This window comes from Esox lucius, chromosome 17 (genome assembly GCF_011004845.1).
Source record: "Esox lucius isolate fEsoLuc1 chromosome 17, fEsoLuc1.pri, whole genome shotgun sequence".
Lineage (NCBI taxonomy): Eukaryota > Metazoa > Chordata > Actinopteri > Esociformes > Esocidae > Esox > Esox lucius.
Genome location: NC_047585.1, coordinates 17,048,989 through 17,075,043, shown reverse-complemented (window position 1 = coordinate 17,075,043; position 26,055 = coordinate 17,048,989). Strand labels below are relative to the sequence as shown.

General features: G+C 43.0%; 1 protein-coding gene across 5 annotated transcripts in view; it reads right to left on the bottom strand.

Annotated features, from left to right (window-relative positions):
• The window catches only part of frmd4ba (FERM domain containing 4Ba), a 53,440-nt gene that overhangs the window by 7,309 nt on the left and 20,076 nt on the right, over nt 1–26,055 (bottom strand). For 3 of the 5 annotated variants that reach the window (XM_020055765.2, XM_020055767.2, XM_010882058.4), the window contains exons 2-15: nt 23,736–23,801; nt 23,516–23,610; nt 23,130–23,222; nt 22,161–22,245; nt 20,610–20,666; nt 20,207–20,229; nt 9,566–9,649; nt 8,782–8,847; nt 8,233–8,290; nt 7,654–7,740; nt 2,469–2,545; nt 1,703–1,841; nt 435–576; nt 180–313 (exon numbers count right to left, since the gene is read on the bottom strand). In XM_020055765.2, the coding sequence (XP_019911324.2) occupies nt 180–313; nt 435–576; nt 1,703–1,841; nt 2,469–2,545; nt 7,654–7,740; nt 8,233–8,290; nt 8,782–8,847; nt 9,566–9,649; nt 20,207–20,229; nt 20,610–20,666; nt 22,161–22,245; nt 23,130–23,222; nt 23,516–23,610; nt 23,736–23,801 (1,206 nt within the window). Of the gene's footprint in view, nt 1–179; nt 314–434; nt 577–1,702; nt 1,842–2,468; nt 2,546–7,653; nt 7,741–8,232; nt 8,291–8,781; nt 8,848–9,565; nt 9,650–20,206; nt 20,230–20,609; nt 20,667–22,160; nt 22,246–23,129; nt 23,223–23,515; nt 23,611–23,735; nt 23,802–25,883; nt 25,929–26,055 lie in introns of those variants that run through there. The other 2 variants (XM_020055766.2, XM_020055768.2) reach the window with 2 other exon arrangements.

The following is a 26,055-nucleotide window of genomic DNA, read 5'->3' as shown; positions in this document are numbered from 1 at the left end:
ATTAAAGGCTTGATGAAAGGTTGATTAGGTTAATCAAGTGTGTACGTGGTAGGGCAACATTTCAAACTGGTATGTGAGTGCTCGGGCAAAAACAAAAACGTGCATGCCTTTGGGTCCCGAGGACCGGGAAACATTGTGTTAAAGTCATTCAACGCCTGGACATTGATAAATGTGCTTACAAATTCTCGCAGGCATATGTTCTTGAGCTCCTCCTCTTTCTGAGTCAGAGTGTCCTGGAGATCTTTTGCTTTCTTCTTCAGGTCAGCAATCTTCTCCTTCTTCTGCTCCTCGCTCACTTCAGAGTCTGCTGACCCTGCAGCAGGCAGACATTAAGAGCATTATGACCAATCCAACTAATCTAATTTAATGCTCATTTGACTCAGAGTGTATAGGATGGACATGTTCACCTGGCATTGGCCATTCACATTGCCTACCCGCTGAGATGAGGGATCCGTTGCTGGCCATGATGAGCTGGTTTTTACTCCCAATGCTGGACAGCTTACTGATCCTGGGTGCTCCGACCTCGTTCAGGTCCATGGCAATATCACCCAAACTTCTGGCCTTGGAAACTTGGGACTGAAGAGAAAGGAGAGGAAGAAACAAATGAAGGATAAAGAAACAGCTGGACAGAATTTAATCTTAAAAGGATTCTGGTTATTTTCCAGGCATCAGGCAAGCTCCTGGATACCAGTTTGAAGGAAGTTAAAGGTTAGTTATTGTTAATGCAGCAAAACTGGTGCAAGTATTGGGTGAGAGTAACCAGGTCCTTTCAAAAGCTGGAAAGTAGACCTAACTATCCCAAAGTGGGTGGTTGTTCATTTACAGTCATACAAAGTAGAAGTATTTTAAGAACTTGTTAGTGTGAGAATCATAAAAAAATAAAAATAAAAACCCACACACAATAAATCTTCCCTGACTGGTGTGCAGAGATGCATTGTGAGCTCAATTTAGTATCTGTCCAATTACAGGGCCTGTGAGCGCAAGGCAGTGCCATCAGGACAGATAGGACAACAAGAGAAAGCTTAAGGGAGGGTGGTAGAATGATTATCAGTAAAAGGAGTCATGCAGCAATTGCACAAAGCTGAACTTAACCTTCTTTTAAACTGCATGCAGAGATATAAAACAAAATATCTCCTTGAGGGGTTGCGCAGTGCGATAGAAGTCCCATTTGCATGCTCGGTTTCGGCTAGGATCGGAGCCCTCTCGCTCGCTCTCCGTCGGTCATCAATCAGCCTCAGCACTATTTCTGGATGAGCACTGGCAGAAGCACCATCTGCTTTCGAAAGGCTAAAAAACCCAATCTGACTGCAGCCACGCTCACCCACTCGGAGCGACTCCAATCAACTCACACTCAGTCCGGCTAATGCTCAATAACCCGCTAAAATGCGCATGGAAAATAAACACGATACATTGGGGGGGGAAAGGCCCTTCAGTTGATTTACCTGACAAAACAGCAAGGCATTGAATTGACAACGATTTCGCTACGCTTTCGGCTGTTTAAACAGCAGAACAATATACCTGAGGCAGTGGAGAAGATAGTGTACCTATCTGCAAATGGAAGACAAGATGAAGACATGGATAGCAGCAGACCAGATTGGGAGATAGTGTGTGGTGAAGATGGATAGATAGGGGGCCGGGGTTGATAAGGCTCGGGCGGGGGTTGAAGGGGGGGGCACTAGCGCTGCACAGCTGATCCACTCACTTTGGTCTGCTTCCTGTCCAAGTAGAACTGGTGCTGACTGATGGCCATCACCCAGATGGTCTTAATCAGAGAGTGACTGGCATACCACGTGTGGATGACCAATCCTGCTTGACCGAACGTCCTCCTGGATACCGGCCTCCTGGGGATAAACAGAGAACCACAGACGCACAGCTTTGAAATGCTCACGTTACGGCGTGATAGCATGACATCATGGCCACCAATATCGGAATCGCACACACAATCAGGGATTACGAAAAACAAGTCATCGCACAAACTCCATGTCCGAATTAATCCCACGACCGGTTCTGGAATTTAATACATCGATGGGAGGAAGAGATGGAGCCACATTAAGCCGGTTTGGCATCAGTGGTTTTTAATTACAGCCAAGGTGGCGAGCAGTGCCATATTAAACCTGTGTCACTGCACTGGGGATAAAAGTGCTGCAATGCCCAGAGACCACTGACTGCATCAGACCTTTACAGCAGGAAGAAGGCCTTTATTTGAGAAGGTTGGTTTTTGGAAAGACAGCTCATTAACGCCAGGCTCTGAAATCACCTGGAGGTGTCAGATGAGACACCTTTGGAGATTGTCGTCTAAGGCTTAGAATTCCTGTGGTAACCGTTCCAGACGGATTGATTTCTGAGACTAGTTCAGTGGGAATTAAATGTATCTTTCAAAAACCTGTCCGATAAGATTCCAGTTCAAAACATTTGGCAACATCCTTTATCAAAAAATGTGGCAACATCCTTTATCCGTTTAATCTCACCTGTGAGGGTCGTTCACCTCAACTGCAAACTTCTTCTCACGGAAATACAAATTCTCCAGCTGCTTCCACTGAAACAACTAAGGGAAAAAAACAAAACGGGACATACCACTTAGTAAATGATACACAGGGGGAGGCCTTCCTTGAGCGCTGCCTAAAGAGATGTGGTGTTACATTGTGGTGTGAAGACAAACATTCACCATCCTTATTCAATATAAACCGCTTCAGTACAGTATTTGTGTAAACTATGTCAACTCAAAGGGAATGTCCCAGTCGGACAGAAAAGGCTGGCCCTGATCTCGGTCTTGCCTCGTTGAATTTCCAGTGAACTAGCACAAAACTGCAGCAGCAGCCTCGGCATGCAGCTGTGACCAGCCAGTAAGGTGGAAGTCTGGTGTAGTTACTACTCAGTAATGAAGCCAGTGCAGAGCAAAACTGGCCTGACGACCTAAGCCTCTCATTTTACTCAGCCCTTGAGGGAAAGCGCTGAAACTGGAGTAAAGGAGGAGTAAACTTCACTCGAGACCAAACATCTGCTTGAGAGTGAAACCAGGCTTTTTACTGAGAGATTGAGACGTTTTTCAGAAAGCTAGGGGTTGTCTCCAGTCATGTTGTGAGAGAGTCCGTCCCTAACATCATGGCCCGGGGATGTAGATTTATGGTAGGGAGGCTTCATAAACATTCCCTGTCAGGTACCGATGAGCCAGGCTGACAGCCAGGCTGACAGAAAAACAAAATTCATTCATTCAAAAAAACTAAAAAAACAACAGGTAATGTATCATAGACGACCTACGGTCCTTGATAAGGAGTCAACCTGACCAGAAGCCCGGCCAGTGTATCACTTATATCATGGTTACTCTGCACTCCTCTTCCCTCACAATCTGTGAACGGTTGGGAGTAGTTTTTAACAAAATTCTAAAGATACAACCATAGCCTATTTTAAAGAAAGGTTCTACACACAGTCAGCATACAGTTCCCCAGTCATTGCTTTTAAACTGGATTAGACAGCACGTTAACATGAACTTATTAACAGGTAACCCAGAACAAATATGTAAAATGGAGGGCTTACCAGAGCAGGTTTAGGTCTTATTAAATCCTTTGTGAATTATCAGGGGGTATTAAATCCTTTGGCTAAGTTTCCCACAGGGCTAGAGCTTCCTTGAACAATACGCTCTTGTCTGTTCTCAAGCGACCAGATACTGTAGGTGTTGCAAGAGTTTCAGCTGGATCGGCACCGCCCCCTCTCCCCCCCACTTCCTCTGACATCACAGACACCTCACTCTGACCTCGCCCACCTTGCACCGCTCTACTGCACTCCACTCTGCACTGCTCACTCTCTCCTTTTCTCAGAAATTCCCTCACTGCATTTCTCCCTGCGTTATTCTCCTCTGTCTAACTAGATAAACGGGTTGTGCATAGCACACACAGGAAGGTATTCGACTTCTTTCTTCTGGTTTGCTCCGGTTTGCTTCATCCACGGATCTCAGATTAGCCTTCTGTTAGTCATTCATAACCCGTAGTTCCTCCTTCACCCCTTGGCAAGTCCTGGTCCTCTACATACCTTGTTGATTGGAGTTCTATCAACCCCCACCCAGGAAAACATTTCAGGAATCTACTACTTTGGTCTGATCATTAAAAGTAGACCTGTCCTCACCTCCCTGGGAAGGAAGAACAAAAGCCAAAAAAGGCACTAGTTTATCATTTACAGAGAGAGTCCACTACAGAGAATATCTCTAGGGAACCGGGGGTACTCAAGTGATCCAGACCACTGTTTCTCAATCCTCTCCCGTGGCACCCCGGGCATTCCAAATGACTGCTCTAACCCTGAAATGGCACCCGCGATTCAATTAACCAAAGGCTTACTGATAACTTGGCTAATTGAATTCAGGGTTAAAACAAAGTGTGAAGCGTCTGAGTGATCCCAAGGAGATGTTTGGGACGTCTGGTCCCAGACAATATTGCAGGGCTCCTCTAACCAACTGGATTTCCGGTTTCACCGTGGATTGGGAGCCTGGTAATTACAAAACAATGGGACTAGTAGCTTCTACTCAAAAACCCTACTAAATATTCAAACCTCACAGTCACATGCTACTCTCGCTCACTAACTTCTACACATATGCACATGATGAAACGTTACATTCTTGAAACCGGGTCGTCTTAAGATGTCGACACTGAGACAACGAGTCATGTGCGGTTGATGTTGAGTGACTGCCAAAATATGTCAAGGATGTGACACACCTCAGCCTCTGCTCACTCCGTCACATGCTTCTTCTGACTGAGCAAGACAGCGCTGCTTATTTAAAACATAAAGGTGGTGAAGATGGTGGTGAGATCCAGCTCAGACACCTGGAGTACTGAAGAGTGGTTCCACATCTTTGACCCGTTTATGTCGGTTGTTACACAGGAGTTACTCACAAGAGGGTTAACACCATGCCGACGTGTCCATGGTTTCAGATGGTCCCAGAATGTTCTGATCCAGACCCAACCCTTCAAAACACAACTCCCACCCCCCACCTCTGCCATGAGGGAGGAATCCTCTGTTTTGGGTCAAAGGTCGTGACTGACACGCCTGTGCAGGACACATAGCGCCAAGCCCTTCACATAACTCATCACTTCCACCAGAGGCATGACGGCAAAAATAGCTTCAGGCTTATAGTACGCACACACACTCTAACACTGGGATAACTAAAGTGTTAAGAGGCCCTGGGAATGGATTGGTATGGTCCATTAACAGCTAGACAATTTCTTTTACATGTATTATTTACAGTATCTCACAAAAGTGAGTACACCCCTCACAGTTTTGTAAATATTTGATTATATCTTTTCATGTGACAACACTGAAGAAATGACACTTTGCTACAATGTAGTGAATGTACAGCTTGTATAACAGTGTAAATTTGCTGTCCCCTCAAAATAACTCAACACACAGCCATTAATGTCTAAACCGCTGGCTACAAAAGTGAGTACACCCCTAAGTGAAAATGTCCAAATTGGGCCCAATGTCAATATTTTGTGTGGCCACCATTATTTTGCACCACTGCCTTAACCCTCTTCGGCATGGAATTCACCAGAGCTTCACAGGTTGAGCACTGACATGAGGGGTGTGCTCACTTTTGTGAGATACTGTAAGTATTGGAACAGCCTTTTAACTTCCCAACAGAACCTGTAATGATTTTACATCCATGACGATTACAGCCACTGAGCTGTGCTTACATTGGTTTCTCATGTGTCTGGATATGGATTGAGATCAGAAAAAGCGAACAAATGTGTCTAATTACTTGTTGAGAAGGAGAAACAAACACAGAGAAAGAATGAGGTTAGAAAGACATACTGGGGAGAGGCATAGAATGTGGTAAGAGACACAGAGAGAAAGACAGATAGATGCAGCGATACAGAGCAGTGGATAAAGGTAGAAAATAGGGACACAGAGAGAGAGAAAGACACTCGGGTGAGATGGAGAGAAAGAGCTCATGAATGATTCAAGGCTTTATGAATGAAGCTGGGCTCCAAAAGCTCTTCACATCACAGCCACTGGCTCCTCCAACCATCTTTTCATTTGGAGTATAGCTTTGTATAATGTGCTGCACTAACATACATATTCTCCATTCTTCACTCCTATTGAAATGCAAACTTGGCCCTCCCTCTTCCGTAGTTCGAGTACATCTATGGCTTCTTCTGAACTATTGGAATGAAATTGTTGGCTGCTGTTGAGATTTTGTGTTGAGGCCCTCGTTCTCCTTAACCCAGCAGGCAGGGTTAGGGACTTGTGGTTCGTCTCATTCGTTAAGTGACATTAAATGAGGAAGAGAATTATAAGAGGTTAAGCGACAGTGGTTACTTCCAACGCACGTCACTGAGCTCTGGGAAAACCCGAGTGTTAAAAAGGCTTAATTATGGCGCCCTGTGACTCCTCACAGGACGAGCAGAGTGCCAGTTGGTAGGATCCTCCTTCAGCGGGCCTCCTCCGCCTCCTTCCAAGCCCCTCACAGCCCCCCAAGTGTCGTTCAGCCCCCTGCCAAGGTGATTGTGTTTTATTGCTTGATCAATTGTCCTCTCTGCGACACACACACACACACGACTGGCAGCTTTGCATAATGAGCGCGGCATGCTGGGATAAGGGCAGAGTGGGGTGGGTCTGAATACAATGGCCGACCGCCTCGACAGGAAGAACAATCAATATTCAACTAGATGACAGGGCCCCCCCTCACAGCGTCAAGGGTTGCATGCTTTCAATGAAAGCATATTTTTTATTTTAAGTCCACTGGGGGACTAATGAAGGGGAGTTTGGGATTTCTACGTGTAGTAGGTTGGCTTGGCCCGGGGAGAGCCCGGCCCCTCAGACACCAACCAGGTTGGCTTGGCCCGGGGAGAGCCCGGCCCCTCAGACACCAACCAGGTTGGCTTGGCCCGGGGAGAGCCCGGCCCCTCAGACACCAACCAGGTTGGCTTGGCCCGGGGAGAGCCCGGCCCCTCAGACACCAACCAGGTTGGCTTGGCCCGGGGAGAGCCCGGCCCCTCAGACACCAACCAGGTTGGCTTGGCCCGGGGAGAGCCCGGCCCCTCAGACACCAACCAGGTTGGCTTGTAGCCAGCTCCTCCAGAGCCCTGCCTGTTCCCCGCCGCGCGCTGTAATTACACCTTCCACTGGGAGGCCGCCAGGAACAGAGCTGCGATATGCTGGGTTTAATATGTGGGATGTGCCCATTTCTGCCTTGGGCGTTTGCTGCAACAGCCAACTGTGCCAACGTGGGGGCCAACGTGGACTAGGTAAGACCGGAATCCCGGAACAACCAAGCGGGCTGTGGAAAAAACACGTGAGGCAGCGGAATCCGAAGGAACAAAACGGTTGCCCTGACAAAGGAGTGTGGGGCAGAGGGACAGATATCTATAGCGCTTTCTTTCGAAAGAATTTCATTTCTTATTATCTTTATTTGAGGCCCTGAGTGGAATCAGTCATAGTTATCACCATCCTGCCTTCAATGATGAATGCCACAATCTTATCAGCCTAATTCAGATTCTGGATTTTCTCTGACACTGGCCAAGAACACAAGCTTTTTGTTGGCCTTATTTACAGTCGGATGAATTATTAACCATACGAGGTGGGTTGGGGGTGGGGGGTTGGTTAGGCGCAAAGGAATGACAAAAGCAACAAAGTCACAGGAGGACATATAAAGGCAGGCCAACTCACCTTCCTGGGTTTCAACTTGTCCTGTACATCATACTGGCCGATGCCTTTACAGCTGACACCCAGCCACCACGGCAGACCCTGCTTGTCCTGTTGAGGAGTAAAGGCAACACACACACACCACTCATTAGGAGCAGCTTTAGCGGCTCAGTTTAAGAAGAAAGGGCCGTTACTGGGGCAATTACCCCATTAGGGTGGAAGCACCAGCAACCCAAGGAGAGATCAAATACACTGAAGAAGCACTAAAACTCAGTCATTTTAACACCAGTGTTTGATGTGCTCCGACACCCTGCTGTAACGAGCGAGATAGGACAGCCGGGCTGGTGGGACGGGACGAGACGTGCTGTGAGAGAGTTGCTGACAGAGGGGTCACTTGATCATTAGTTAACTAAGCACGGGGCCAGAGCAAACAACCAGCTTAAAAAAAACATGCCGCTTAATCTACTTCATGAAAGTCTGATAAACTCATGGATACAATCTGTATATCTCCATATCCCGTATCAAGGAAGTACGTGTCTGGTGTTTCCCAGAGCCGATGCAGAGATTCCTATATCAGGGTATGACCCAGGGTGCAGCGCTTACCTTGACCGGGTAATAGTGGACTCCGTATGTAGGGAGGGACTCCACCAAGGCCAAATACCTTCAAAACAGAGGGGACACGTTAGCAGTAATTCACACAGTTCCACTTAGTCAATGCCTGTGAGTGGCCATTATCCAGAATGGGCTTCAAGCTCCAGTCATTCACCAGACACAGTCATTTACAGTGGCGGAGCCATCGATTTCTTCACAGGGCCTGGGCGGAGAGAGGGGGAGTCCATTGATCAACCCAAGGGCACAAATCACACAGTGGGGAGTCAGTGACCTGGCCAACCTAAGCTCTCACAGGGAAAACAAAGTAGACCACTGTCACAGACCGCTGGCTGCCTTTGGTGAGACCCAGACGGACGCTAATAGATGACCCACTCTGGCAATGTGACAGCGGCCCCCGTTAACCAACAACACACAGAGGACAGGGAGGAGCCCGGAGGAGAGCCGCTGATCAACGCGCCGGACGGACGTGCACAGCAGCTCCACTCAGCTTCACGTTTCACCCGAATGGACAGGACAGGACAATCAGTGGCGTTTACTTACTGCACGACGGCTTGCCCTCTGCTGAGACCCTTCAGGTTCTCGTGGTGCTCGATCACTCGGTCTTCACTGTAAGAGAGAGGAGAAGCCCTAATGAGTGATCAATCCCATATTGTAACGTCCTTGACAGAAATGAGAAAATAACCAAACACGCGTCCCTTGTACAACCGTGTGGAAGGAAAGTGTATGTCTGACCAGCTCCCTTAGCGCTCACACACACTGGTTCAAACCGGCTTCACTAAGGTATTACAGACTTCTGCAGATACGCTGCTCAAATGAAGACGCACGGCCGGGCAAACTGTCAACTACGTCCACTGATCGGAGTCCCTCTGGGCCAAATACAGTTGAAGCTTCAACTTGAATCCGGCCGCTGTATATCAGGAGCCGGGCAGTAGCCTGAGATGCCATCTACTGCCTAGCGACGCTCCCACAAGGACGTGACGGAGTCAGCACCGCCCTGGCAGCGAAAAGTGCCCCCGGAGCCGAGCCACTAGCCAGCCGGACGTAATTAACAGAGCACTAATTAACAGAGCCCATCTGAGATAAGAGCCAATACCAGGCAAGACTCTGGGTGCCCATCCACCTCACTGCCCACATCAGCTCATCTGTATGGAGAAATAATTGCTTTGTGCATTTAGGTGTCGGCTACAATTAAAAAGCCTTTCGGTGGGAAGGGATGGTGGGCATGGATGGTGCGGCTGTCTGGTATCTATAGGACTGTGTGTAATCCACTTGAACTAATACCCCATGTGCATTTGTGCTTAAGGCCCACTGCGGCTGTGCTCACCAGTAGGCCAGGGATGGGTGCTCTCTCAGGACTCTGGTGGGCAGGACATGGAGCCTCTTCAGTTCTAACCGGGAGCTTTCAACACTGAAAAACACACATTGTGCACAAATGATTCACAAGAACGTACCATCAACCGCTGTTTTCAGTTTAAAAGGCTGACTTCATCTTTAATAGTGTAAGAGGGCTTCTCAAGGATCTATAATAACCACAAGATTTGATTGTTGTCATGACACTGTCCAATTACTAATCACTCAAACGCATGCACTTCCCGAACAGAGCAAACTGTCCATGACAGTGCTCCTTATTGCCTTGTACAACAACTGCAAAAACCATACTGAAAGTGAACATGGAGATGACATCCAGCTCATTCACCTGGAGTACTGAAGAGTAGTTCCCCATTTTCTATGTTGGTTATTATACTTGCTCAGGCCATGCTAACGAGTCTGTAGTTCCAGAGTCCCAGAATGTTCTGATCCAGACCCAACCCTTGAACACACAAATCTCCCTCTCTGACATGACAGTGGAATCCTTGGTTCTGAGTCAAAGGTCGTGACACGCCTGTGCAGGACACATAGCGCCACACCCTTCTCATACCACATCACAGCAAAGACAGCCTGGATCTCCTTACTGTATATCTCATTTCAAATATGGACCGCAGTGGAATTTTACAGAAAAAAAAAACAGATCACATGAAAGCTACATTGTTTTAGAACCTTTTTGAGGATGCATTAGTGAGAGGCAAATTCACAAGACTCATAGCATGAAAAATCAAAAGGTGAAAAGGCTGGACATTTTTTATATTTCTCTGGCAGGCTATTGATTCTTCCCAACAAACTAGGCGTAATGTGGACTTCCATTTTGCCAAAGTGCCTCAATGGAAGTGGAAAATATTCCCTTTCAAGGTTCTAACTCAAAAGAACATTGTATGTGATAACAAGTTTGTTATATTATGCCTTTATTTTTGACTATTTTCCACATTGAATAATAGTGAAGGCATTAAAGCTATGGAATAATACATAGCTTTAATAAAGCTGTCATCTAGCCACCCTTTGCGTAGATGACAGCTTTGCGCACCATCCCATCTGGTTTCCGCTTAATACTATCATTTATTTTTCAATGACCCAAAACACACCTGCAGCCTGTGTAAGGACAATGTGACCAAAGAGATTAATGGAGTGAAGCATCAGATCACCTGGCCTCCACAATCACGTGTCCTCAACTCAATTTACATGGTTTGGGATGAGTTGAACCACCAAGCGAAAGAAAAGCGGCCAACGAAGCGCTCAGCATAGGTGGGAACAAGAATGTTGGAAAAACCTTCCAGGTGACTAGTTTGTGAAGCTGGTTGAGAGAATGGCAAAAGTGTGCAAAGCTGTCATCAAGGCAAAGGGTGGCTATTTTGAAGAATCTAAAATAGAAATGTATTTTGATTTGTTTAACAATTATTTTGGTTACTACGATTCCATAAGTGTTATTTCATTGTTTTGATGTCTACCCTATTATTCTACAATGAGGAAAATAGTAAGAAAAAAGAAATTCCCTTGAATGAGTAGGTGTCCAAACATGTGACAGGTAGGCAAATGCGTTCATTCTTGAAAACATGACTCATACAAAGCTCTCTTTTTTATAATGTTATTCCATATACAGTACATTAAACATGTTATTCCATATACAGTATGTTAACCATGTTCTCTAACATTAGTGTGTATAGTACCGGCGTTTACTTCAATATACTTGTGAAAACAGTGAGACGTACAGTGGATATAAAAAGTCCACACACCCCTGTGAAAATGCCAGGTTGTGATGTAAAAGAATGAGACAAAGATGAATCATGTCAGATCTTTTTCCACTTTTAATGTGACCTATAATGTGAACAATTCAGTGAAGACAGTCATCAAGTGGAGAAAATATGGCACAACTGAGATATTACCAAAAAATGGACGTCCCTCCAAAATAGATGAAATTACAAGAAGAAAACTGGTCAGGGATGCATCCAAGAGGCCTACAGCAACATTAAAGGAACTGCAGGAATTTCTGGCAAGTACTGGCTGTATGCTACATGTGACAACAAGTCCCCCAAAAGCATGTGGGAAAATGTGTTATGGTCTGAAGAAACCAAGTTTGAACTTTTTTAATTCCAAAAGGTATGTTTGGGCACAAAAACAACACTGCACATCACCCAAAGAACACCACACCCATAGTGAAGCATGGTGGTGACAGCATCATGCTTTGGGGCTGTTTTTCTTCAGCTGGAACCGGGGCCTAAGTCAGGGTGGAGGAAATTATGAACAGTTCCAAATACCAGGCAATTTTGGCACAAAACCTTCGGCGTCCCTTAGAAAGCTGAAGATGAAGTTCACCTTTCAGCACGAAAATTACCCAAAGCACACATCCAAATCCACAAAAGCATGGCTTCACCAGAAGAAGATTAACATTTTTGATTGGCCCAGCCAGAGCCCAGACCTCAATCCAATTGAACATCTGTGGGGTGATCTGAAGAAGGCTGTGCACAGGAGATGTCCTCGCAATCTGACAGATTTGGAGCGTTTTTGCAAAGAAGAGTGGGCAAATATTGCCACGTCAAGATGTGCCATGCTAATAGACTCCTACCCAAAAAGACTGAGTGCTGTAATAAAATCAAAAGGTGCTTCAACATAGTATTAGTTTAAGGGTGAGCACACTTATGCAACCAGGTTATTGTGTTTTTTATTTTACCCCCTCAAGGATTTCAGTTTTTCAACTGAATTGTTCACGTTATAGGTCACATTAAAGGTGTAAAAAGTTCTGACATGATTTATCTTTGTCTCATTCTTTTACATCACAAGAACCTGGCATTTTAACAGGGGTGTGTATACTTTTTATATCCACTGTAGGTATATTATATACCATTTACTCGCACACAATCAAGGCCTAATTGAATCATACACACGTGTGCTGATAAGTTTGTTAAGCGCATAAGTCTGTATGTGAACTTAGCCTATGCTGTTGCGGTGTTTATCTCTTTCTAGTAACTGTGTTGTATGTCACTGTCAAAGACTGATAGTGAACTATGAGTCAATCCAAACACATGAGGAGGGGGCACTCAGTCTACAATTACTGATTGAGACAGAGGGCTATGACTTGGCAGGTCAGAGCAATGAAGCCTGGAACAAAAGCCATTGACCAGTTTTGGCAGCCCATCCAGTGTTGAAAGGTACTGTGCTACTCACAGAGTAGAACAAAAATAGGACATGGCTCATAATAGAAGATACTTCATATATTTATTATGTTTAAACCAACTGGGACAACAAATAGTACTCATGTTTCGGTCTTTATTTTCATTTTGCTTAACAAATGTACTAACCACTTAAGAACAAGGAAAATGAATCTGAAAAGTATAAGCAGAACATGCATGTGCCCATTCATGGATTTCTGTATGTTTTTTTAATGTGAAATAAAAAAGTGAAATCACTTGCATGCAGAAGCCATAATGATCTAGTTATGTAAACCTGCTTAATCCACAAAAAGTAAACACTACAGAGAGCCACTTGAATCATTCCACCCTAGCTAGCTGCCTTGTCCAAGGTTCACTAGTTTCCGCTGCTATAGCACTCACTTCACTCCTAGGGAGTTTGATAGCGTACGTTTTATAGGCTGCTGGGCTTGGGCCAGAGGCTGGTGTTGTCTGTGATCTACACTGCAGCCACATTGCCCTGTCAGCAATCTGGAATTCATTACGATGTCTGTTATCTTCCTGCAGTGTGGGCTTTGGGCAACTCCTCCACTCAGCCAGCCTGCTTGTAGGCCAAACACTAATGACAGATATTTTAGTGGGCTGATAGTTGGTCACTGTTAGACAGGTATGGAGAATTTAACATAACCAAATGTTAAAGATCATACATACGGATTTACTGCAGAACATAAGTATACAAATAAAACGTCCCAAAGAAAACGTGGACTGCAGTTTTGTTTAAAGACAGTCAGATTTTCAGATCTGTGGGTAAGAGAGCTGTCCAACTAGCTAAGCTAGTAGCACTATATGACGTACAGTAGCCAATGGCTTTCAACACATAACTACTGTAGTGGCTAGCATATTTATGCTACAATTGCATATTGAGTAAACATGATAAAACGAGTTGAGATAAGTAAGCAAACATTTATCATTTTCTTCAGGTTCACAGTGTTTAAGGCAAGAAGTGCAGAAAACAGAGCAAATCAGATAGTGCCTTCATGTAACGGATCCAGTAAAAAAAAAATATCCAGGAAGAAGTAGGATGTCCATCACCACAGTCCGGCTCTAGCCTATTCTTGTGGGGCGGTAAAACAATTATACATTGATGACTCTAAAAGGTGGTTAATTCTTTTAGAGCTTCTGAATTATACCATTCAATCAAAAACGCTCCTTATAATGCTCTCCTGCTGGCAACAAAGCTACTACAATGCTGGTAACTAAGGTAAAATAATGTGGGAGTCAAAAGTAAATTAATTCTAGTAATCCAGAGGCACAGTAGGAGGCAAACACAAAAGCACAGTTCCTGTCAGTGGTTAATATAGGCAATCTCAATTTAGCTAGGGTTGGTCTGTTCAGTTGGTAATCTTGATTTTGTTGATAATAGCCCATTCTGGGTAGTTCCGAAGATACAAATTATGTTGATATATTTTTCTGAATTAATATCCCATTTTTTAGTTCCACTGTACCAGTAAAAAGTTGGGACACTTACCCGTAAATATACAAACTGTTGACTGGTACAGTAGGTAACAAAATCGATACCAAAGTATGTCTTTGTCCACTATGTGACAAAACATTAGTTGATAAAAACAACTTGGTAATACGAGATTGTTGTCTAAGCTAACATCACAATATTAGTAAAATTACAACCTCTAGGCTGCATGTTTTTACCTTTCATGAACATGATCCAAATGCTCAATCAAGCCAGGGTAACAGGGCCAACAAAAAAAACACGGGTAGGGAAATAAGTCGACAGGGGGTTGACTTTGACTACAGAGAAATTACATCATAATGGTTAGACGCTCTGACGCCTGGCGGTCTGTCGTGGGCCGGCACGGCCGACACCCTTAAGGCTCATCCCTCTTAGGAAAAGCTGTACACTCGAAAAGGGGGGGTTTCGCTAACTCTAATCTTAGATCTGCAGGGTCCTTCGCAATGCATGTCTAGCATATGCTTTATGAAGGGATTTGCAAACCTCCCTCCTCCAAAGAAGGCAGAAAAGAAAACCACATCAGAATTATATTCATTAGCTTAAAAACAACTCAGGACAGAGTAGGGTCATGAAATAGTTGGACGGGATCCACATTGACCTTAGACACATTTCTTTGGGCAATTTTTTTGTTGTTTAAGTCAGGACAAAGCCGAGCCCGTGCCCGCACAGGCTGAAACGTTTACGCACGTAGCCAACAGACCCCTCAGGGCTTAACAATCTGAAAACGCACCCCCCTAATCTACTGCAACACAAAGCCGTGAAGGGCATCACTAGGCAGTGTGAAGAATAAACCATCACCAACATTGGTGTGGCATGCCGAGAAGTGAGCTTACAAAACAGGTGCTGCTGAAATTAGAGTTATAGAGAGTACAAATACAGGACTTTAACATAGAAACGAACTGCACTTTCAGCATTAAATGTCAGTGTGCATTCAGACTATACAATTCCTTACAGAGCTGAGCACAAAGCTTTGTGTTCAGATAATGCCCAGGGGCCTCTGGGGGACCCAAGTAGGGGAAAACACCCCACATGTTCCACCAAATAACCTGCTCTTGCACTGAAAGACAAGACAACTCATTACTGTAGACCGCTCCTCTCTAACAGGCAAATGAAAGAACAAAGCTTATCACCAGGTCTTGCCTTTCAGTGAGTTACACCAGCACAAAAACATACCAGGGCTATTTCTACTTAACAATCCGGACAAAATGATGAATGATTGTTGTCAGTGTCTTGTAAAGGCAACAAGAATCTCACCCATGAAATATTTACATTGAACTATATGGTGGGGGGGGGGGGGGGGGGGGGGGGGTCATGTTTGCCTGAGTATAGAGCCTATAGCTTCTGGAATTGAAAACAAACACGTCCCATTTAACACGCCTTCAGAATTGGAAAACCGCATCTACAAAACATCACTGTGTATATTCAACAGATGGGTATTTTCTAGGTGATTGGACCCATGACAAAACGTTGTGTCAAGTGAAAGCTGTGAGTTTGTCTGAACAATAATGAGGCATAGATATATCTCGCACACATTTCACATCTTATAAATAAGGCATAGGTAAAAGTTGATTTCTGAAAAATCTGAAATTTAGGGCAAAGCTAAGTAGCATAACCCCCCATCGTGCAGATCTCTCTACATGAGTGTACTACCTCAGGATACATTACGAGACAGAGAATGACATGCAGAGACATAACACTATTGTAAAGACCATGAACCATTCTGTTAACAGCACTTACTGGATACTAATCTAACTCACATCAGATTTAAAAATATTTATATATAATTCAGTGTCAAATCGTTGCGGACATCTCATTGTTCCTGCAGAAATTCCCCAACTACCCAGTCAGACAAACTGATGGATACCATTTGTACGTAATACGAATTGCAGAATATAATGACCAATGGTTGGCTGCTGACAAGTAGCCTATGTAGACAAGCCAGCTTGGGTCGGATCAGAACAGAGCTACGGGTGATCTAAACATGAAGACTGTGTGTTTTCTTTACCTATAACTATATGTAACTCATTTGTAGATGAGTTCCTATTAAATAGCACATGCAAGCAAAGTCTGATGTCAAAAGAACGACGTCGTGACAATCATAAAGGGAACCAAAGGGGCATCCGTTAACTGACTACAACAACCCCCACTGCCACTGTTAACTGACCCTTAACACAACACCACAGACCTCAAGCACAAACATTTGGTCTGTTAGTATAGACCATGCCACATAGGAACATTCATTATGGGTGTGAGGTTCTGTGTTGTTTGGTTTTGATCTTGAAGGTACCCTGTTTGGTCCTGTTTTCTTTGTTTTTTAACGTAGCCTATTCATTCATCATTATCGTTTGCACCTTTGTCTCGTTTACTCCCCCTATATGAGTTCTGCGTTTGCTTTTGTTTATTGTGAGGTGTTGTTTGTGTTTGCAACTTAATTGAGCCTTTTGAAAGTCTGTTTGGGTATCCCGACCCTTACCTGCCTACCTGACCGCCTCTCTGGATGATCTGCCCTTTGACTCCAGCCTGCCTCTTTATATAGCTTTGCTGCTCCCTAATAAACATCCTGCACTCTGCGTTCGGATCCGTCCCTCCATCCAACCTGCTCTGTGTGTATTCATCACAATGGGGTCAATCCTAAATGTGTAGATTGCTAAGTGTACCAAGACTTTAGACTGACTAAGCAAAAAGGTTGTGTAATTTGATTTATAGCCAGTCAAGCTGAAAGGGTTAAATACTGTAACTTATATATTAATTACTCAGAGCACGTTGAAATCGCGTTAGTGATAAATCTCCCGGAGAATCTGGCAGATCTCTTTGGTAAGTTAAAATTAACTCTAACATAAACAAACCAATCATGCATATATCCCCCAAGCAAACAGTCACAAGTAGGGATGTATATGGTTGCCCAACTGGTGAGATATTTTCTAAAAAGCAACAAGTGGGAAAATAATATGTAATAATAAGCAACACACATGCCAGTGGCTTCAAATGACTATGTAGACAACTGAGCCAAAAACTATTAATAGTCTATATACTGAACTATGCATTATCACTGAATGTAAATCTAGGAGACCAACTGTCCTACAGGACAGGCCAAATAGACAGAAATAAAAAATGCAATGGCATTTAGTGAGCTGAAAGAAAGTTGACATGTAAAGCACAGACGTGTTTATAAAACCATTGATTTAAAGTTTCTTAGTCAGACATTGACTAGACTACTTTCAAGCAAGGCAATGCAGGTTTCAAAGCTTCACCGTATGCAAATAATGTGAGGTGCATGAAAGGCACTTGCCCTCCTCTCCACTTGTGACCCTTTGATCTGAGAGAGTAGCATGTCGACAGAAACTATAATCAAGCATTAAGGGCGATGAAAGCTCTAATCCAGATATTTTTCAAATGCCCTGCCCACCACCCCTGACTCAGTTTCACCACACGCCAATGCAAGCATCGCCCAGAGTGCGTCGTTTGAAGCATATTTGTGGGCGTGTCTGTGGGCAAGCTAGCGTCATAAAAGCAGTTAAGCCGTGTATCAGTTTGAGCATAGCAAATTTGTATGAAGGAAAATCTGCTTATAATTGGAAAACAAATGGATTTTAATAGATTTTAGATTTCTCTACTCATATGCCTTATTGATGTAATTCTGACACAACCTGCAATGCTAGCTATCAAACAAGTTTGGAAGAATTAGGTAGCCACCAGTCAGCTAACGTAGCTGGATTCAGGGAATCCCATCACTGCTACTAAATGTTTTCCAATTTTTTTCATCCATCTTTTTAAAAAGGACCGCAAAAAGCGGACAATGGAACTTTATTACTGTGGAACTAAAGTTACTGATAACAAATGCTGGTTGGTTCTAGGGGTGACAGCAAACTTGTTGATAGTCTGTAGTGATGGCCATTCGAGTCTTCATTAGCGTTATTTTAGCAGCAGGATATTATGCTGGCTGCTCTCAGATTTTCTTTATCACAATAAAAGCCATCATTGAAATGTATAAGGCAATATAGGTAATCTAGTCTGTCAAAAAGAACAGACAAGAATAACATTGGAACGGACATTAAGCATAAAATGTACAGACTAGATTGTTAACCTTATATATTTCAATGATGGCTTTTATTTTGAAAAAGAAAATCTGAGATAGCACTGCTAGCATAATATCCTGCTGCTAGAAGAACGGTAATGAAACCTTGAATGGCCATCACTACCTCTAAGTGCCTTTCAAGATGACACTCAACTGAGAGAATATTTGAAAGAGACAAGACAGACAGGTTGGATGAATTCATTAAGTAAATCATCTATATTAATAATATTTAATAAATCCAACCTGCAACTGGAAGCAGACAATAAGACCATACAGTAGTGCTCATACGTTAGCATACCCTGGCAGAAATTGTGAAATTTTGACATTGATTTTGGAAATAACTGATCTTTTACTTAAGGATAGTCATTATATAAAGCCATTTATTATCACACAGTTTGGACCCTTTTTAAATCATAATGATAACAGAAATCCCCCTGATCAATGGCCTTGATCAAAAGTTTAAATACCCTTGTATGTTTGGCCTTGTTACAGACACACAAGGTAACACACACAGGTGAAAATGGCAATTAGTGTCTGTGTATAAATAGTCAGTGAGCTCTCATGTGGATGCACTGAGCAGGCTAGATACTGAGCCATGAGGAGCAAAGAACTGTCAAAAGACCTGCGTAACAAGGTAAAGGAAATTCATAAAGATGGAAAAGTATATAAAAAGATATCCAAAGCCTTGCAAATGCCAGTCAGTACTGTTCAATCACTTATTAAGAAGTGGGAAATTCAGGCATCGCTTGAAACCAAGTCAGGTCAGTTAGACCAAGCAAGATTTCAGCCAAAACTTCCAGAAGAATTGTTCGGGATACAAAGAAAAACCTCAGGAGAACTACAGGCTGCTCTGGAAAAAGACAGTGTGGTTGTTTCATGGAGCACAATATGACGACACTTGAACAAATATGAGCTGCATGGTCGAGTTGCCAGAAATAAGTCTTTACTGTGCCAATGCCACAAAAAAACCCTGGTTACAATATGCTCAACAACATCTTGATACGCCTCACAGCTTCTGGCTCACTGTAATTTGGAGTGATGACACAAAAAGAGCTTTATGTGTGATGTTTGGAGAGGGGTCAACAAGGTCTATAGTAAACAGAATACCATCCCAACTGTGAAGCATGGTGGTGGGTGTGTGAGCTCTAAAGGCACGGAGAATCTTGTGAAAATGTATGGCAAGACGAATGCAGGATGTTATCAGAAAATAGACTATTTGCATTCTTCTGCATGAAAGCTGTGCATGAGACGCTCTTGGACTTTCTAGCACAACAATGACGCTAAGCACAAGGCCAAGTTGACCCTCCAGTGGATACAGCAGAAAAAGGTGAAGGTTCTGGAGTGGCCATGACAGTCTCCTGACCTTAATATCACAGAGCCACTCTGGGGAGATCTCAAATGTGCGGTTCATGCAAGACCAAGACCAAAGACTTTGCATGACCTGGAGGCATTTAGGCAGCTATACCACCTGCAATAATTCAGGGGTATCATAAACATATATTACAAAAGACTGCATACTATAATTGATGATAAAAGGGGCAATACACAGTATTAAGAACTAAAGGTATGCAGACAACTTTTGAACAGGGGTCATTTAATTTTTTTCTTTGTTGCCATGTTGTGTTTTATGATTGTGCCATTCTGTTATAACGTACAGTTGAATATGAATCCCATAAGAAATAAAATAAATGTGTTTTGACTGCTCACTCATGTTTTCTTTAAAAATGGTACATATATTACCAATTCTCCAAGGTTATGCAAACTTTTGATTACAAATGTACATATTATTACCAACAATAATAATAATAATTTCATGAATTCTCATGACAATTCCAAGCATGTGTGTTGACATAAGTGAATCCTTACCTTGTGTAGTCTCCTATAGCCTCCTAAGAAAACAAAACACCACTATTGTTAAAAGAATGAAGGTGCATCAATTCACTAGCCTTCCATAGCCTAGCATAGGCCTACGTCATTGTAGGTTTTGAATGTCCAGGGACACTGTTCATTATCACTTAATGTTGAACAGCATATGGCAAAAAAATACAAAATAAATTACTGCACAGTAATTGCACAGTAAGTACTAGCTACCATTAACGATTTAGTAAAAAAAAGAAATCAAGATTTTACTGCACATCAGTCACAACAAGATATAGAAATGAACGTCTTATTTCTAACAGCGTACATGCAGTGTTGATTCCGTTTACATTTGAATTGTGGATAAAGGCAATTGCCTAAGTCGAACTCTACGAACTAAAAATGCACTTACCTGCAAAACGTATGCAGCTAATTTGAATACATGTTCACTCTCCACCTCGATGACCTCCTGTCGTGAAAAATATAATCAATGTTTGGATGTTAGAGTTCAAAACTCGCTCGAACATTAGCACTTGACTAGAGGGAATTCTCTTTCCCACCCGTCCCGTACCTCCACTCCACTGATACAGACTAAACCATTGTCACTGAAAACTGCGTGCACGTGTTAAAGGTGGATTGTTTCCTATTTATTCACAGCAGAAACGATAAATATTTTTAGGTACATATTTACACAGAACAATGTAGTCCATTGCATATTCACAAAAAGTCAGTAACAAACGCAGTTATTTAAAATTCCAAACCCCTAATAATCCCAAATGGTACATTCCTGCTGGCAGGTTCACGTTCCTCAAGTGTTGGAAAAAAACGGAAAAAACAGAGATAGCTATTGGCTACTGAGAGTGACTGAATATTTAAATATATGTTAATGTAATAACAAACATTTGAGTGGTATTGATCATTTTTTATTCAAATAATTTAAATCTGACAATGAAAATTATTGATGGTTAAAGGTCAGCTTTCCAAGGTCAAACAAGTAATAAGGAAAGTGAACAATGTGTGTACCAATCAAACCGATACAATCCCAGCTCAACAACACTTGTGTGTGTGTGTGTGTGTGATGCATATTTAGAGCAGCCATGTTAATCTGTGGTGTACTGTGTGAATGCAGTATCAACCTGTTCTGGCAGCTCCATTCTCCAAAATGTATGATTGCAGAGAGGATTTCCTCTTCTTAATTATCACAAACACTTTCTAATATTTTTTCATCAATATAGCTCGAAGTTCTGCCAGTCTGGCTGAGCTGCATGTGGCATGGGAATATACCCAAGAGGAGGGAGGCATTTCAGTCAGGATATTTTTCTTTTTCCAAGTTATTGAAGTGGAGTGTTTTCAAAAGAAAGCCCTGAGTCAACTGATATTCTGGAGGATTAGGGACCTATTTGGTACACTTGAAGAAAGCCTGAATGCCATCATTGTGTTGAAGAATTTAGTATCAGAGTAGATAAAACAAGTGAGTTTAGACCACATTAGAAAATAACTAACAAAAGAATGACTCTAAATACCGTGCTTCTGAAAGGACTTGACATAATGAATAGTAGGATAGTGTCCTTCATCTTAACAAGTAGTGGAGAATGTCCAGTCCAACAGCTACTCATTACTTCGCCAAATAACGTGTAGACAAAATAACTCCCTGGCCACCAACTGTGTTTTTGGCCCACCGTGGCTGTTTTTTAAATGTTCACATCTGGAGCCAACTTTCAGTCCAGGCTGCCACTCATTAGAATGTCCCGCAATGATGCCGCAACAGGACCCTCTGGTTGGTGGGATTGGACTTTCACTCCCCAGACGTCACAGGTAACTCAGTCTGTTCGTATCTGAGCCGTGGAACAACGTTGCTACGATACACTATTCCAGTGGTACGGAAGGACAGGGCAAAATGCTCAATACAGCAATCAAATTAAATAACAAATGCACAGAAAGCATTTAAAGTCAATCCACTTACATTGAAGACTGATGATTTAGCGTTTAGGTAAAATAACTCCACTGATGTATTCTCCTTCAAGTATGTTATCTTCTCAATATAAAACCTGCCAAACAAAACATTATCTAGTTATTATCACAATTGATTAAGATGAGCAAAGAAGACCATAAACCACAGTCTACACTGGTTTATTCTACACTGGTTTAGTCTACACTGGTTTAATATATTCCAGTAAGACCCATTGGAATACATTAAACCGCTGAGTCTGAATACTGAATCTATTAAGATGGTGAACCAACTGTCTGTTAATCTAAAACCCATTTTAACATGTTGTCCAGTCTCAAAAAACGTTTTAAAAAGGTTTCATGAAAGGCTCAACTACATTATATGGACTGGTAAGGTTCTGAGATTATTTTATCTTTCTGGGGTCATTTTATTACTTGTTAAACTAAATCTATTTATGTAAGCACATGAGAGTAGTGTTAATATAAAATGATTAAAAAATTTAAGCTTATAGCTCAGTATTTATATAATTATTATTTCCCAACTTCATTAAGGGGGCTGATAATGAAGGCTCTGACTGTGTATGGAGTGTAAGACTATTGACCCTTGCAGACTACCCCAAATTCACAAGTATTTTTTTAAGAAAATGTCAACAACTGTAACATTAGTGCCATCTACTGGACATGACCAGCTGCACATGGTAAATTACCAAAACCTTCTCCAACCAACACTGATAAAGTACTGCAGAAGTACCGCTCTTTGAGCCTTCTCTTGGCAACATCTACAGAAAATTCACACATTTTTGTACCAACCTTGAGTCACATAAAGGCCTAGTACACAAAGAAGGAAAAAAAAAGTATGTGGATTTAAGTAGACTGTAAGCCTCAGACAGATGGTAGACTTGTGATAGAGTACAAAGGGTTGGCCTATGGTATAAAGATCCATGCTGTAGCTACCAGCTGACATGTGGTTAGAGAGACCACTAACCTGACTAGAAACTTGAGCTCCAATGGACCGGTTTTCTTACTGAAGTCATGATCAAGTACCCTGCGATCCAGCTGGAGCCAGTTACACTGACCGCTGGGGAAGGATGAGAGCAGACTTACAGGCAGAATACATTATCATCAACACAAATACCCTGTTGGAAATCAGACTATTTACAACAGACACTACCCTTTTCAGTGTGATGTCAAAGAGCAATACTTATACGGACGCATACTGTAAACTGCATTCCTTCAACTTGTGTCATGGAGATGGAATCAGCAATATGACAAAACGCTAAACCAGTTTAGTAGCCTTTAAGACTGAATTTTGTACCTGACAAAACTGGATATGCATTAAGCAGGGAGAAAGTCAGTAGGAGTCATACGTACGTGTCATCGACAAAGGATATTCCAAAATACTCCTTTTCTTTAAGATTAAAGTGTGAGGACACAAGATCTAACAGGTCCCGGGACAAGAGCTTCGGCTGGAAACCAGGAAACCGGGGCACAGTATAAATGAACACTCATAAAGCAGCCACACCACAGAACAGCAGCCCGGTGTGCTGGATGTGAAGGCACTGACTTTGATGGGTGGAGGAAGTGCTCATACCTGAACCAGCAGCTCCAGTTTCCTGTCATCCAGCAGGTGCACCAGGCACAGCCGGCCCTCCGTCATCTGAAAGAAGACATCAGACATCATGACATCCTCCGGGAGAACCATCCACTTCACCGCGCCACCTAGATGCGGCTCCCTCCCTCCGAGGGCAGGGCCACGACGGCGGTGGCCGCGAGCATGACCTAACTCTGTGCCACGGGCATCAGCGGCAATCCAATCTAATGACGCAAGGTACCAAAAGTGAATTCTCTATCCACGGTCGGGCTACTGGATAGATAAATGGATTCTGTTTCCATTGTCCAAATGGATGTTAGTGTTCATTCGAGTTTGGTCAGCGCATTTTAGAGACGTGGGTGGCGTGCGCGCGCGTGTGTGTGTACGTGTGCATGCTTGTTGTGTTCTATTCCATATTGATTGCGGCGGTCACATTGTGGGCATTCAAATTCCTATTTACTTTGGTGATATTTGTATACGCACATTACACTTCTGTTAATACTGAGAGTGAGTAGACAAAGTAAGAAACAAGAAACTCTGAAATATCAGTTAAACTGAAGGACTTCAAGCACAGCCTTACAAGGGGTCTGCCTTTACTCTGCCGGCCAACCAGGGGAAATGTTGCACAGGATTCATGTTAATGTTGACTCTCAAGGCAGTATGGATGTGACATTTGAGATGACATTCATTTCTGTGACTTGGTCGGGGTAAAACACAATGTGGCACCCGAATGGTTTGGCCGGCTGGCGTCCGTGGTGGAAAGTGACGGTCACGTTAGTGACAAGTGACCACAGGGTTGGAACAGACGCTCTGGGCTGTTGTTTAACTGCAGTCTACCAGAACATATTGTCCTCTTCACCACAACAGAGCTGATTTCAAGCTATTACACTGGCTAAGCTTTGCTTTCTTATTGAACACATAAAACCTTATTGAAATGTGCTCGCCAGGTCTGGCACAACAGTTTTCGTTATTGTCATAAAAACACTGCATTATAATCCGTAAACTCTCGGTTCCTAACTCAAACCGTAGTTCCTAGATATTTTATAAAACAAAGTTGTATCTCCCTTTCTAAACTGTGGATGAAATACCCAGCTACACGGCACAGAGAATATTGAACTCAGTCACGGGTTACTGGATAACAATCCCATTTTTATAACTCTGAGAAATAAAAACGGGGCCTGTCTTCACAGAACAACATATGTGTGTGTAATCGGTCTTAATAGACAGAATTATTGGAGCTGTTAATTACACAAGCTCTATTGTCTAAGCAGGGATTAGTCACTATAGTAACCCTTTGTAGGGATTGCAGGTTTGTCCAGTGCATGACCCAGACCATAGAGCATTCATCAATGCTTCCTTGTTACAGACAGATGACATCAAAATACAGAAACAAAGAGATCCGTAGCCCCGGTGGTTTAGTCTTCCAGAATTATTGGGGGGGGCTAGTGTAATAATACCTACTAATTTAGTTATGTGCTCTGCTTTGTCTCCATCTAGCCATGAAGCCCCTCTCTAACTACCCTTAGACCACCTGCATGCAGTAGCCCCTTTCAGATTGGACTTAGCGAGACATCTAATGAGCTACCTACTGAATGCTATCCCCGGATCACTTCTCCACAGCTCAATGCACAACCAATCAGAAAGACAGAGGATGAATCATAAAACCTTTTAACAGACAACAGCTAAAATACCCTTGGACTTTAAAGGCATACAATGTCCTGTAGCTCTACAATATTTCCACACAATAAATCTCTTGTTTCATAGGTGACTAACTATCGTAACAATTTATTAACAAGTGTTTGGACGCTTGATGGACCCCGCCTCTATTGGGCAAGTCTTTTATAGGGGCTGTGGCTTTAGAACAGAGGTTGGAAACAGAATAGAGGTTGGCCTTCAGTGAGGCCAAAGTGCCCAGCCAGTGATTTCTTTGGCAGACCCAATGTAAAAAAAAACACAAACCCAGAAGAAGAAATGTTTTACCACTTGACCGTCCGCTTAAACAAAACAGTTTTTTGGCTGAATCCTGTGTTATAGTGAGAGGATGACCAGTAGGTTTGAGGGAACTACAACTCAAAAACAAATCCCACTCAGGTGCTCCAACAAAACACATGATATACATTTTCAAAGATAATCTTCAAACTGCTTTACCTCAAACTGGGAGATCAGAAGACTGGCCATATTGCTTCCTGATGACTTCCACATGGTGTCATGACACCCCCAGTCTCTTTGACCCATGTAGAAGCAACCCGTCCGAAGACCACAAAACATACAGTAAACCTTCATTCAAAAAACCCCATCAGCTAGACACTGACCCGTCCCA